At 40.0% G+C, this 13,880-nt stretch overlaps 2 protein-coding genes across 3 annotated transcripts in view; one reads left to right on the top strand and one right to left on the bottom strand.

Annotated features, from left to right (window-relative positions):
• Positions 1 to 1,786, bottom strand: part of lipea (lipase, hormone-sensitive a) — an 8,998-nt gene extending 7,212 nt beyond the window's left edge. The window contains exon 1 of one of the 2 annotated variants that reach the window (XM_031874829.1): positions 1,687 to 1,786. In XM_031874829.1, coding sequence (XP_031730689.1) covers positions 1,687 to 1,765 — 79 coding nt within the window. In that variant the 5' untranslated portion in view covers positions 1,766 to 1,786. The remainder of the gene's footprint in view (positions 1 to 1,686) is intronic. The other variant, XM_031874830.1, reaches the window with a different exon arrangement.
• Positions 1,787 to 6,922: 5,136 nt separating this feature from the next.
• slc9a3.1 (solute carrier family 9 member A3, tandem duplicate 1) overlaps positions 6,923 to 13,880 on the top strand; it is a 17,595-nt gene continuing 10,637 nt past the window's right edge. Inside the window, exon 1 of the mRNA XM_031874828.1 lies at positions 6,923 to 8,010. Coding sequence (XP_031730688.1) covers positions 7,692 to 8,010 — 319 coding nt within the window. The 5' untranslated portion in view covers positions 6,923 to 7,691. The remainder of the gene's footprint in view (positions 8,011 to 13,880) is intronic.

The following is a 13,880-nucleotide window of genomic DNA, read 5'->3' as shown; positions in this document are numbered from 1 at the left end:
AATTGCTCTTCCGATCTTCAGTAGAGCAAGGGGTGCGGTGCGGGGGGGGGGGGGGGGGGCGGGGGGGAGAGAAGAGAGACAAAACAACCCTTATTTAACCTCCTTCATATCAGCGTCTGCAGCTCTCGACTCAGCGGACATGTGATGCATGTCTGGAAGAGAAGGGACCATCACATCAAAGGGTGATCTCAATGACCTCATCTCCTGCAGCAACACTCATTGCTCAGTGATTATAGTCTCGTTATCTGCTCGGTCGGGGGTTGAAGTTCCACTACAGCCTGGGGACGGTTCTTTCAAACGAAGCCAGGACTAGACTAGCTGGTGGTGAAGGCATCAAGCAGTGGAGAGGATTTTAAGCACAACAGAAGCCCAGATGGAGCATCGCCTCTAGCCGTCTTTATCTGAATAATAACACAAAGACATGGACACAAGACGCAACGAGCGGATGTCTTACTCAAACGTGCATATCTGTTGTCAGATAATTGAACACATCATTTGTACTTTTTAGGATTTGCATGCAGTGCACATACCACCATGAAAATCAACACGCGTTCTACCTGATCTACCCGTCACTGCAGGTTGTCTTTTTGTTTTTAAAGCATTGGAGGAGGTATATATTGAATTTGACAGCAGACACCAGAACCTTTGTGCTTCGCAGCTTTAAATACTCTTAAAAGAATGGAAATCTCTTTAGTGTCAACAGCAGCACCGAGCCAAAAACTGAAATCAGGCCGCTGTTCATGAACACTGTGGGCTTTATCACACTTCTGACACATGCTTGGTCGGGTTTGTGTATTTCTGTCCAGCAGCCAGTGTCTTAATGGGCAGAGGTTTAGGTTTATGATGCTGGTCCTATGCCTTTTGAGCAACCTGCATGAGACGTAGGGTACCGAGGCATTTAACGTTCTTTCTCATGTTACATTGAATCGAGAACTGTGTAAGGTGAACGAATGAGATATGAATGTGCATGTCTGATGTTAGACTGACACCGTTCTAGGCCAGAATACTGTTTATTATCTCATACATGAAGGTATTATATATTTTAGTCGGAGTTAGATTATAAGCAAAACCCAATGGTCGAAAGCATGAAATTAAGTCAAAAGTAATTATGCAAAAAAAAAAAAGATCAAGGATTTAGAATAGCCTAGTTTCATTTCTACTTATTCAGTTTCTGTGTTTTCAGTTTCTGTCCAGCAGAACTCCCCCTGCTGAATCTATCAAATGAAAAGCCCCGGTTGTCCTCCAGTAGTCTCTTCAAACCAAAAACAGCTGATACTAACGTAAACCTGTCAACAAGCTCGCCTCTGTCACCAACATTGATATCACTTTCCCGCAGAGATCAGCTTCCCATAATGTTAAAAACGCATCTTCGTAGGTTTGGTAGGTTTTCAACATGTCTCCATTCCTCCACACAATCGTCACTCACATACTCGTTCTCACTGTTGTGGTTACCGGACAACGGGCGGTGACAACTTTACCCACCACCCGAAGTTGGAGGACTGCAAACAGTCGATCACCCTGTTGCTTACAGTTTCTTACACGCGTGTAAAAACGTTAAAATACAGCGACATTGTTTCGCATTCGTCTCTGACATCCGCCGTCACGACAACACGCTTTAAATGGGCGAAACACGACGGACGTGGAGCTACATATGTGACATGTTTTAGTTAAAAAGACTTCTCTTACCAACCATGGAGTTACTCGACCCGCATCCTCTTCCTTGATGTTTCCGTGAGGGCGCCCGCAGAATGCTGGGAAACGTCATGTGAGCAGCGCGCGAGCCAGCCGCGACGCGCGTGCCCCGGTGATCAGGCTGTTAGCTTAATGAAGGGGTCAACAGGTAAGCTAAGCTAGCACATCAACAAAGTCAGTGGTGGAAACAACTAACCATAAGTACTCAAACACGTTACTGTAACGCTACCTGAGGACAGATTACAGGTACTTGTACTTTACTTGAGTCGTTTAACTTCATTCTACTTCTAACTTTTCTCCACTAACGTTACAATTCAGAGGGAAGTGTTGTACTTTTTACTTATTTTTTATTTATTCAAGAGCTTCATCGCTAGTTACTTTTTTACAGTCCAAACATATGAAGAGTTTATAAAATATGATGATATTTACTTATCTTACTTTAAGTACATTTTACTTGTTTTTACAATGTGGTAATAGTACTTTAACCTCACGTAGTACAGCTGCCCCACTGCAAAGAGTCGTAACTTAGTACATTTACTCAAGTACAAGTATATATTATAGATAAAATATATAGGTAAAATTCACGAGCTATCAGGCAGTAACCTATATATAGTCAAACATAAGCCTCACTTTTACCAGCTTCAACATTGAAATGATGTGCACATTAATGCATTCATAATTATAATTCAGTAATATATATCATAGGCTACATGATTCTGAAATGGGTCATTCTGCATGAGTACTTTTGCCTTTTGTACTTACATATATTTTGATGCAAATACCTTTGTACATCACTCGTGTAAAATGTTGCTTATATATATATATATATATATATATATACAATATTATATAGGCTGTAAATCAAACACATGAAAGCTTAATTCCAAAAATGAAAAATTAGTAATGATAGAAAAAATACTGACGTTATGATATAGTATGTCATTTTTTTATTTTCTATGTCAAAAGTATGACACCAAGTCAATGTTATGACATAATTGGTCAAATTTAAACTTGTCAAAATGTTTCACACAGTTTGTCATTTTGCTGTCATGTCAAGCTACTGGTTTCCTGAGGAGTCCTATAAAATAAAGCCTTCTACAGACAAAGCACTGTGACTCTGATCTATTCAACAGTGTAGTAACGGATAACAGCGCGCACAATACCAGGACCCTGAAACTGTAGCAGCTAAATGGAATCCAGCCATCATACATTTTATCATTTACAGCTGTGCTTTTCCTACTGTGATGTCAAATGTAGGTTTTACAAGTAATGCCTTCTGTGGAAAAAGGCCTTCACACTCGTGTCCTATCAATTTACAGACTTCTGTAGGAACTCTGCCATGAGCCGCAGTGCTCTGTGTACTGTTGTGAACACAGAATACAATAAACAGTAATGAGTAGAAGAGATGTTGCAAGAACAGTATACTGCAATACGTGATGTGATTTTGGGAGTCTCTAGTGGCCGTCAGATTATCTGCAACACGCTGGCCATGGGCCAAGTTCTGCTCTACAGAGTGCCTGGACTTGGACTTTAAAGGGACAGTTCTCCCCCCCAAAAAACATTTTTTTAGACCTTGTGAGCAGTTTCATGTAGGAACTATTTTCTTTCAACTGCTCACAACAAATTCTCTGGATTATTTTCAGTAACCGAGTCATGAATTATGGATTTTTTTTCGGCGCTTTGAGCACCACAAGCCGAGGGCCACATAGCCCCATTATATTTGAAAGATGGACGCCAATTCACACCAAAACATTCTAGATTTTAGGAAGAACTGTCTCCGTAATGCTCTTACAACCACAAAGACTCACAAGAATTTGGCAAAAAGCCCTAAAAATATGTAGATATGTTCTTTGAGCTCTGTGGGCTCTGTTGTAATTTTGATTGTGACCTTCTGAAATATATTAAATGTGCAATAGAAACATTTTAATAATCCTACAGGTTATCAAGTCAATCATATTTTTCTGGAGAAAAATAATGAATTGCTGCCCTAGAATTTGGAATTATAATATAATAAGTTGTATGAATTTCCACAATGACCTCTGAACCACATTTTTTAAACGAACAAATACATCTAAGTGAAAAGATGTTGATGATATACGTATCACCATGTAAAGTCTGTAAAATAAAATTTAAAGTGTGAACTCAGGTGTTTCAATCTGCAGGCTCATGTGAGGGAATTCACTTTTTCTAATCTCCTCTATTTGCTTTCTTATCTCATTGAACAGCATCACGTGTCAGACCGAGGTTTTCCTCAGGACCATCGACCGTGTGAAGATGGCAGACGACGTCACGAATGAACTGACGCTGAGTTGAAATTCCCGAGGTGAGTGAATAATCTTGTGATATTCAAAATGTCTCCCTGAAACACCCAGTTGGAGGTGACGCGTGTTTTCTCCAGAGTCAATCAGTTGAATAATTTATGAGTTGTCTTTATTGTGGTCGTTTTATCGTGTGTGACGCTGCATTCAAGTGTTGATATGACACTGTGTGGAAAGTACACTAGTTTTGTTGACGTTTATATTGTAGAGTATCACCTGTTCTTCAGTTATAATAAACTCACAGTATATTCAGTAAAAGTGCACAGATAGAAGGTCACCTCAGTGATCTTCTGTTGGTTCAACATTTCTGTCACTTATACTTCAACCGTAAACTTATTCCACTGATGTCCATGCAGGTTTCACTGCTCCTGTTTAGCATCCTCTCCTCTGCAATTTGACACCATAAACAGACTGGGAGGCAGATGGACATGCAGGGACTTTACTTTAACAGCTACATTCAGTAGTGGGAAAAATACAGTTGTGTTTGTTTAGCCGAGTTTCAGGCAATTGGGTCATCTATGTGGAAACTATGAAGAAATATCGGTCGGATAGAAATAATCCCTGTCATTGTGATTTGTTGTAGACCCACATTTGTCTTCATCTGGTTTGACTTCGTCAAGACAGAAACTAAAGGGAATACAAATCTTATGTGGAGTGTTTGTGAGGATGATTTTGTGTGACAAAAGAAATAACTCCCACTAGGCATTCATTGACAGACACAAGCCTGTCAGATCAATCAATGAGGGATTGTCTGGGACAAGAACTTATCCAAATAATTACACTGAAAACTTGTAAATGTTCACGATCACAAGAATGAGGATATTTAGTTTTTCTTTGTGACGCGCTGATGATTCTTCATCTCTGTCACTCAGCATTCTCTACTGTAAATTTCCCGTCACTTAAAATGCAAGTCAGTGCTCAAGATGATGAGAGAGTGACATTGTCTATTTTTTTTATTTCATTTGATCGTTGACAAAGGTCAAGTCACAACCACAGCCACTTCTTTGTTGAGCGCTGCCCCTACAGTGACTCTCTGATTGCCACTGACCTTAGACACAGGTGTCAGATCTCTGCTTAGCCACGGCAGCAACCAATGTAGCCAGTTTACTCATAAAATGTCAACAGAGCTGCCGTGCAAACAGCTCCCCTGAAGTCCATGCTGGTGTTCTTCTCCGGGACACGGAAAGGGAAGGAGCAGCTTTCTTTGAGGTTTGATTCGCTGTGGTTTGATGTGTGAAGAAGAGTTTGGATGTCTCCTTTAAGGCAGCTAATCGTATCGGGGTGGGAGAGAGACTATTAATATTTCTGGCCCTTTTTGTGTGCCTCTTTGTTGTTCTTAGATTTCCTTAAATGTTAGTTCTGCTTTGTGTTTCCTTGTCATTGATATACATCAAACACTTGTTTACAGATTTTGAGGAAATGTAGTGAAAAGTTAGGTCACAGGATTAGGAGGAAGATGTTGGTGCAAATCAATGAAAAGAATACGTCAATCTTTCCTGATTGTTTGCCTCTTATTTTTAAGAATTTCTTATCAATGCAATGCAGTACAACTTTGAGCAGTTTAGCTATTTTCTTGTTATCGACAGCACTCGAGACCCAGATACATAAGTTTGACTTGTCTTATCGATCCAGGAAGTATGTCAAACTGAATACATAAAACATCTAATTTCCTCATTAAACATCCCTAGCTCTCTTTGCCAATGAGACAAGAAACAGGAAACAGGATTTATTTAAACACTCTTTTTTATCTATATTTGTTTTTTGGGATCTCCGTTCAATACTTGATTTCTGGAAAGGCCCTGATTGAACATTTACTAATCTACTTATCCCGAATCCCTCCAAGGAGATCAGGAACCGATTGGGCTGTTTAAATTTGAACTAAAGGGATTGTGCCCAGCAGGGAGGAAAACCTTGATTAACAACTCATGAGAAAAGAAACGGCTTGTCCAAACTAAGGTTCATTTACAAGCCTCTGTCACCTAAACACACATGTATAGTGGCGATGAAGGCTCAACACAGTCAGTGTTGTGCAGTGTGGCCAAGAGGAGGGGATGTTTGGGGTGCAGGTGCTCCTTTCGAATAAGGGAGACAAACGAGTCACGCTGCCTTCCTGTCCTCATGTCATTTGATTCTTACTGAATACACATTTATGTCAAACTCCGAGGAACACACGCACAGCGATAGTCACACAGGCAAGGATACAGTGAGGGATAGAAAGGTCTGTAGGCGGCGCCAGTTTGTCTTCATTTTTCTATTCTTTATTTAGCCAGCAAGGTGCCAATGAGACACAGTATGATATTTCATATTTCACAAAATCCTGGTTGATGTGAAATATCATACTGTGTCTCAATCATTTCTCAAAAAGAAAAAGGGAAATATTTGGACAAAACCACAAAAAAATGCATTATTTTGTGTATTTATTTTTATTTTTTTCTTCTTTCCATTTTATCATTTTGTTGTGACCTACATTTGATGCCATGGCCCGCTGGTTTAGATAATATGGGTAAACGTGCTTGTGTTGCTGACCCCATTGGACTCCATTACAAGGTAATGTAATGTGTGAAGCAGTCTGGTCATACACCCACATCTCTCAATGAAAGTTCAAAATCAATACAGCAAAAGGCTGAGATATCCTGACTTTTAGTACCTAATATGGGGTAAGATCCAAAAATGCTGGTTCCTACATTTCCCAGAATGCAACCAATAGCATCACTTGATGGGTCACTATCTCACTGGTATGGTAGGTTTGTGTTTTCAGACACGTAGGCTGCAACAAATGTTTATTTTCGTTATTGATTAATCCGCCAAGTAGTTTCTCCATTAACTGATTAATTGTCTGGTTTATAAAATGACAGAAAGTACAGAAAAACGCCCAAATTATTGAAGCCCAAGGTGTGGTCTTCAAATGGCTTGTTTTTAGAATAAATTAAAAATCTAAAGATATTCACAGAAGACAAGAAAAAGCAGCAAATCTTCAGAACTGAGAAACTGAGAAGCTTATCAAAAATAATAGCTTTATTTTGTCGATCAACCAATCAAGTATTTGTTAATACTGACTAGTGCTCCCCATGACTAGTAAACTGAGTTTGATATGTGAAATTGGTGGGGTTCCCCTTTAATCTGGAAAATCAAAACCAAGACTAAGAAAATAAGATGTGGGATTTAAAAAAGTATTTTTCAAATCCAAGCTCTTATTAAGTCGTTTGTTTGTTTAAGGACTTAAAATGTGTTCAAACAAGAAATAGTTTCTAAAATTAGGATACCTCGCAATAAATCTGGAAGTTTAACATCAGTGAAAACTTGCTTACGAAGCTTTAACACCCAAATATAATAATAGCCAAGTCAGGATGACAGCATTAAATAAATCATCCATTGAGCAAAGTAGCCAAACTAGCTGGTCAGGATACAGAGTGGGAGGAGACAGACGAGCATCAGAATGGGCTGAGCTTCACCTGCTGTAAATAGCTGTGTCCTTAGCAGAGAGGAGAGACCGGGGCCACAATGCTCAGGCCAGGTGAAGATGTGGACCTCAGTAAGAACAAAGTAAAAGTGACCTGACAGGGAAGGAGGGGACGCAGGAGAGGAATGAAAGACTCATTGTCTGAGGTGGACCTGAGCACTTGAGTCAACAGTCTAAATAACTTTTTGCATCAAGAGTTTGTGTCGTGACTCTCCCCAAACATGGCAGCTACAAGGCGATTTGCTCTTTGCCTCTGCATGTTGCTGATGGCGTCCAGAGCCCCCAGCGTGGCCAGTGAGGAGACAGGACACGACACTGACCCTGGCTCTGTGGACAGAGGACACGACGATCAAGGGACCGCCACAAACTCCAGAACTGACAGTGGACATGGTGACAGTGATCATGAAAGTGCTGCCGGAGAAGGTGGTGATGAAGGGGGGCCCATAACCACTTTGCCTATTGTGAGCTGGAAGTGGCACCATGTCTCCACCCCCTACCTGGTGGCCCTTTGGATCCTGGTCAGCTGGCTCTGCAAGATCAGTGAGTCCTAACAAGTCTTGTCTATGCAGGGCTTATCTGGAGTACACCCCAAAGGGTTATTTTATCTCTAAATACGATTTAGGTTAGCATATTTTTTTATAAACGTTTTGCGGTGACTTAAGTCGAGGTAACATTAGATTGTCATTAGTCAGTGAGTAGAGTGCAGAATTCACACTTCCAAGGTAAAGATGGTTGATAGCAGCTTTGGAAGAAGTACGTAGATCCTCTAGTTTATTAAAATGATCAATGATGCAGCAAATAAAAGTCCTGCATTTATACAGTAAAAGTCCTGTATTTATACAGTAAAAGTAAAACTCTTTTCAGATTATATTGTATTATATTATATTATATTATTGGCTGCAACCTCCCCGGGTTTGAAAAGTTATACCAACACTGAAGTGCCTTAAACCTGCATTCTCTCTCATGTCCAGCAGGGGGCGACTCCTCTGGTTGTATAGAAGTCTATGAGAAAATGACTCTACTTCTCTCTTGATTTATTCCCTCAGTAAACATTGTAAACATGAGTTTATGGTCTCAATCTCTAGTTTCAAGTCTTCTTCAATACAGCATGATGTTCATTTAGTAAATTATGATCCATTTAGAGTCAAACAGACCATAAAGCAGAGTATGCTTTAGGGCAGGGCTACACGGTGATTGACAGGTCGCTACCACAGCGTTGTCCGGTCTGGGAGTTGTCCATGTTTTCGTCTTAGAACTTTAACCCTTGCACAGTTTGTTTTCAGTTGGTGAGAATTAATTGGTTGCCTAAAAATGTCTCATTAGGAGATACTAAGAGTCCACCTTGAGTCACTTGTGATGTCCAAAAACCAAGAAAGCGACAAACTCTAGGCTTCAGAGCGGCGGTCCACAAACCACAGGATGACGTCACGTTGGCTACGTCCACTTCTTATAAGTCTATGGTTATTATGTATGAGCATTTTAATGTTGTAACTGAATGAGGTAGAGCTAATTTGAATTTATTTTGGGTAGTTTAAGCTTTAAAATGTATCATATCTGATCATTCACTCAGCAGCCAGTTTATTAGGCACAGTTACTGTCGCTAAAACTAGTACAGTCTAATACAACGGTCCTGCAATAAACCCTACCGACATGAAGGTTATAATGGTCACTTGTTGAGGTGTTGAATGAATTTGATGGTCATTCCAGAAGCTGGAGTTTGTGATGTTGTTGAATTGTTTCGCATTATACTCAGAGGCTTTTCTAATATCTTGTCCATCCCACTTATTTCAATGAAAAGTGGAGTAGTATGACACAATATAAAGTGGAAACACTTAAAGCTGCTACGAGGAACATTCATTTTGTGTTGATTTTGGGGTCTCCAAGCAGCAGATAAAGTCTTAACCTTTTACAGTAGCAGGGTCTGACAGTCTGCCACCCATAGTCCTGGTTCTGGTTCTGCGGTGCCTCCCTTCCCTCCAGCGGTTCAGCCTGGGCCTTCAGCAGCGTGGTGTTGGTGTTGGCCCCCAGCGGGGAGGGAGCCGCTGCTGCTGAGCGCTGAGCTCTCCTCCTCCTGCCGGAGCTCCAGTTATTGGGGGAAGGCGGCTGTGAAGCCAGATGTGGGTCTGTCTGCGTTGGGCTGTCCCTGTTAGAGTCTTAGCTGAAGGAGTTTTTGGAGAACCTGCATGCCGTGAATCGCTTTGCCTGATTTCGCAGAGAATCGGAACTGAAGACAGGCATACAGAATAACTATATAGAATTGAGACGGTTTCAACCAGTTAAAAAGTTCCTTGTAGTAACTTTAAATAATGTACCTCACACTTGTACATGAGGAAATGTACTCTGTCACTTTCCACCAATGGCGATGTGTATACAATCTTCAATGCTGTATATTAAATTCACGTGAGGTGATATAGGGATTTTTATGGAAATTCAATCAAGAAACCGTTAATTTATAAAATAACCACATGCCAGTATGTGGTTATTGGTATTTAATAAGTCGTCATATCGCCCAACCTCATTCCAAAGTTTAGGGTTTGTGTGTAACTGGGTCTGTAAAATATTTATACGTGGGATAAGAACACGTTACACGTTTTTTTAAGATGTCTGTGAATCAAATTTGGACGCTTTGATTGGACACTTCTGAAATAAGGAATTGGACATAATTGGGGCCATTAAGAGAGATTGACCTTCGCCAGATGAAGCATGTGTCTCGTCCTAGGACGGTCATTAGCATGTCATGTATACACAACAGACGCAAATGGGTTGCGGCACTGTGGACAATGTAAATGAATGGGCATGCATTTGTGTGTGTGTGTGTCTGCGTGCATGTGTTTGTGTACACCTCCACTGGCATAAATACAGGACTGTGGTTGTCTGTATAGGATGCGGGAAATGACGGATGTTGGGAACCAAACAATGAAATCAGACACCTTGGCAGCTTCAGTGGTCATCTGTGCTGCCTTTAGGCTGCAAATGTTACAGCTGTGTTTGTACCGACGGTAGAGATTATTAGTGATAACAAAGAAATATAGTTTTGAGTGATTTTAGCAGCTGTTTCTGCAGCTACTGACATTTGTCTTTTGAGTTTTTGTGAAGAGTAATGCTTCCAAACTTAACAAGTTTGAGAGGTTGCATGATTTCAATTTCACTCAGCATAGTTTGCATTTGTTGAAATCTAAAATCTGATTTGCAAGCATGGGTTTATAACAATTTCCCAAGGTTGCAAAAGACAACATTTATTCCCACTTGAGGAAATCTTGAGCCCACACTTGAAATTGTCTAAATAGAAAACGTTAGAGAGAGCAAAGGCCGCGTAGAAGGCAAACATTGACTCTGGGATTAGAGGACATCGCCGAAATGTTCCCACAAAATCCACTATTTCATACCGGGATCAAACCTTTATGGATGCAGAGATAAAAGGACTCATAAATGTTTGACTGCTCTGCACCATTAGCCTACCCTTAACTTTAAATATGTTGAGAAACTTGACATACACTCATTCCAAGAAGAACTCGTGGTTGGTTTGACAAACGTATCTTTAAAGGAACAAATCGGTTTTATAGAGTAAACCTGCATGAACTCAAACAATACGGGCGCAATTCAAATGTTGACTTTATACGTACTGATCGTAGCTCAGACAATGGCGCCAATTTTCTTCAGATCTTATTTCCTCTTCACAGATTTACAATGCTTGCTTTCTTTCGTTCTCACTGCAGTCGAGTCCCTCTGCTCTGTGCTAATTGAAGGACAATGGACATTAAATGCAGGTTTGTGTATCTGTCACGGGCTGGAAAGCTTCCTTTTTTATACATTATACATTTTTGTATAATCAAAATGGAATTATTCCACATTGCAGAAGTTTAGGTCGCACCCTTATGCGGTTGGTGACGTTGTAATTTAGGTGCATTCTGTTGGTTCTCGCGTCTGCTGGGTCACAAATGACTCACTTCATTGAGCAAAAATGTGTTTTTTAACAGCGTGATGAACAATAACTCCTTTAACAATCCTTAACAGCTGCTGTAACTCCCGGTCTGAAAACAACCTCTACGTGATCTTTTCTTTTCACCGTGAAGTCCGTTGACTTCATGGTCTTTGTGGCTGCTGGAAGTGTGCACAGAGCTGTGGTCACTTTAGAATGATTGAAGGGTTTAAGTTAAAGGCCAGCTACTGTTCAGCAAGACATATGAGGTCATTAGTTAATAAGGCCGGACGGGGCCGATCATGCTTGACTGTGCAGCTAGGTGTTCTTATAAAGAGGATTATCACCACATCAGAAACCAGTGGTGGAGTGAAGTACGTTTACTCAAGTACAGTACATAAGTACAAATTCAAGGTACTTTACTTTATTATTTCCATTTTATGTAACTTTATACTTCTACTCCACTACATCTCAGATGGTCATATAGTACTTTTTACTCCACTACTTTTATTTGACAGCTGTAGTTACTTTTCATATTACAATTTTTCATACCCTCACTGTCCAGTGAAAACCATTTATCTCCAAATTTGTTGATTTTGAATTATAATGTTTCTGATAAACTGATGGATGAAGTGTTACTTTATGGGTTGAGAAAATTCTCCTACTTATTAAACTAAATTAAAAGCCTGCTGGATCAGCAAAAAAAAAAAATGCATCGCCGCGAAGCTTAAAACGACGAATAGTGAATATAAAAAACAATATTCTTTTGTATTACAAGTTTTATGAAATGTTCTGTTTGAATATGGAAATGAGGCATTATCCAATGCTAACTGTTGGTGAATTTAGGAGAAATCTAGAAACGCAAACAGACAAAGTGGTAAAATACAAATGTGTATTTTGGATGTTTTCTTTCCACTAGTCTGAAAGATGTTATGGAACCAAAATAGACCATAAATCTCAACAATGTTTTTGCCTGTAGTGTCTCCCCTTAATGTAGCAATTATATTAATCCAGAAACATCAGTATAATAGCAAAACACTGACACAGAACATCTTTACTGCACAATGAGTACTTTTCATACTAGTTTAGCAGATAATACTTTTGAATTTTAGTATTTTCACAGTGAGGTATTAGTATTTCAAGGAACTGAATACTTGTTCCACCACTATCAGAAACCAAGAAGATGTCTATCACATAAGAAGCTGCTTTACCTATTTAATAGACAAAACTAAGCAGTGGTCGTCACATTATGTAATGAGTAATTATGCTGAGTTATATCAACTCAAATAATACAATACATTTCCATCTGAGCATCCTCAGATATCTTTGTCCTTTTTTCACACCTGTGACTGTACGAGAGCTTACATATCAAATCACTAAACCGGTCTTAACACTGAGGCTATTGTCTCTTGTCATGCTCACACAGGATGGGACACCTGGACAGAACAAACCATCATAATGAATCAGCTCTTATGGGAATAAGCACAGTATGTAGCCTAATTGTTAGCATAAGGAGACTAATCTACCTTCACTTTGGAGTGATGTAACTGGTTATGTAAAGGACAAGGCTGCTGTTATTCTATATTCTTCATACAGTCAATAAATCTCCATCAAAAACCAACAATGTGTCAGTCGGTCTCCTAATACTCCCCCCACCCTGTGTGTGGCCCTCAGCGCCAAGTCCACTGGTTTCTACTCTGACAACATGAATCTGTAATAATGGCTCACAAATATACTGTTTCATTTTTTAAAAAGCTCAGTAATTAACTTAAAGCTAGTGGTTGTTACTCTTGAGAAACTAGATGAATAGAAATCTGATTTATAAATGATCCAACCTAAAAACCCAGCTCGGTGTTGCAAACTATTTTCCAAAGAATGTTGCTAGCTCCAAAAGTTGCAAAATCGATCAAGAAAGTCGCCAAGTCAGCAACACTGACGGGCGCCTCTTTCAAAACGTCTTTTGAAGAAGATTACCAGTCGTACCTTTAAACAGCTGGGCACTGGTACTTTTAGCCAAAATCATTCAAACGGGAGTAAAAAGCGCATACTTTGGGAACTATTTTCAGCTGCGGAGTAATACACATCTGGTGCTTCAGTGAGTACTGTACCGGGACAGCACATGCAGCGTTGAGTCAAAATAAACTTCAGTGAACATGTGCATCACAAGGCCCATTGGTGTGTTTTTGACAGTTTTTGGACTTATCCTTTACAAATGTGTATCATACATTTCAAGTCAAAAAGCTCCAGACAACACAAAGAAATGATCTTATTAAGGGACTTACCTCCCCATTGTACTGTACTCGGAGTTTATTTCGGGACTGCTAGAGGACAGCTTTCTCATATCTCTCTCGTTAAGGGGCTGGGAGTCTTAGGATTGAGTAACGTGACCGTCAATCATTACTCAGCACAACGCAGCCAGTGGAAGTGTTACTGCACTCACGCTCAGGTAGCCGTTCAACATCAAATGACCTCTGCTCCATCACTCCCCCCC

The sequence above is a fragment of the Anarrhichthys ocellatus genome, unplaced genomic scaffold (genome assembly GCF_004355925.1).
Source record: "Anarrhichthys ocellatus isolate YVR2014 unplaced genomic scaffold, GSC_Weel_1.0 scaffold84, whole genome shotgun sequence".
In the NCBI taxonomy this organism is placed as follows: domain Eukaryota; kingdom Metazoa; phylum Chordata; class Actinopteri; order Perciformes; family Anarhichadidae; genus Anarrhichthys; species Anarrhichthys ocellatus.
Note: the sequence above shows the minus strand (reverse complement) of the source record. Positions and strands in the feature narration are given on the sequence as shown.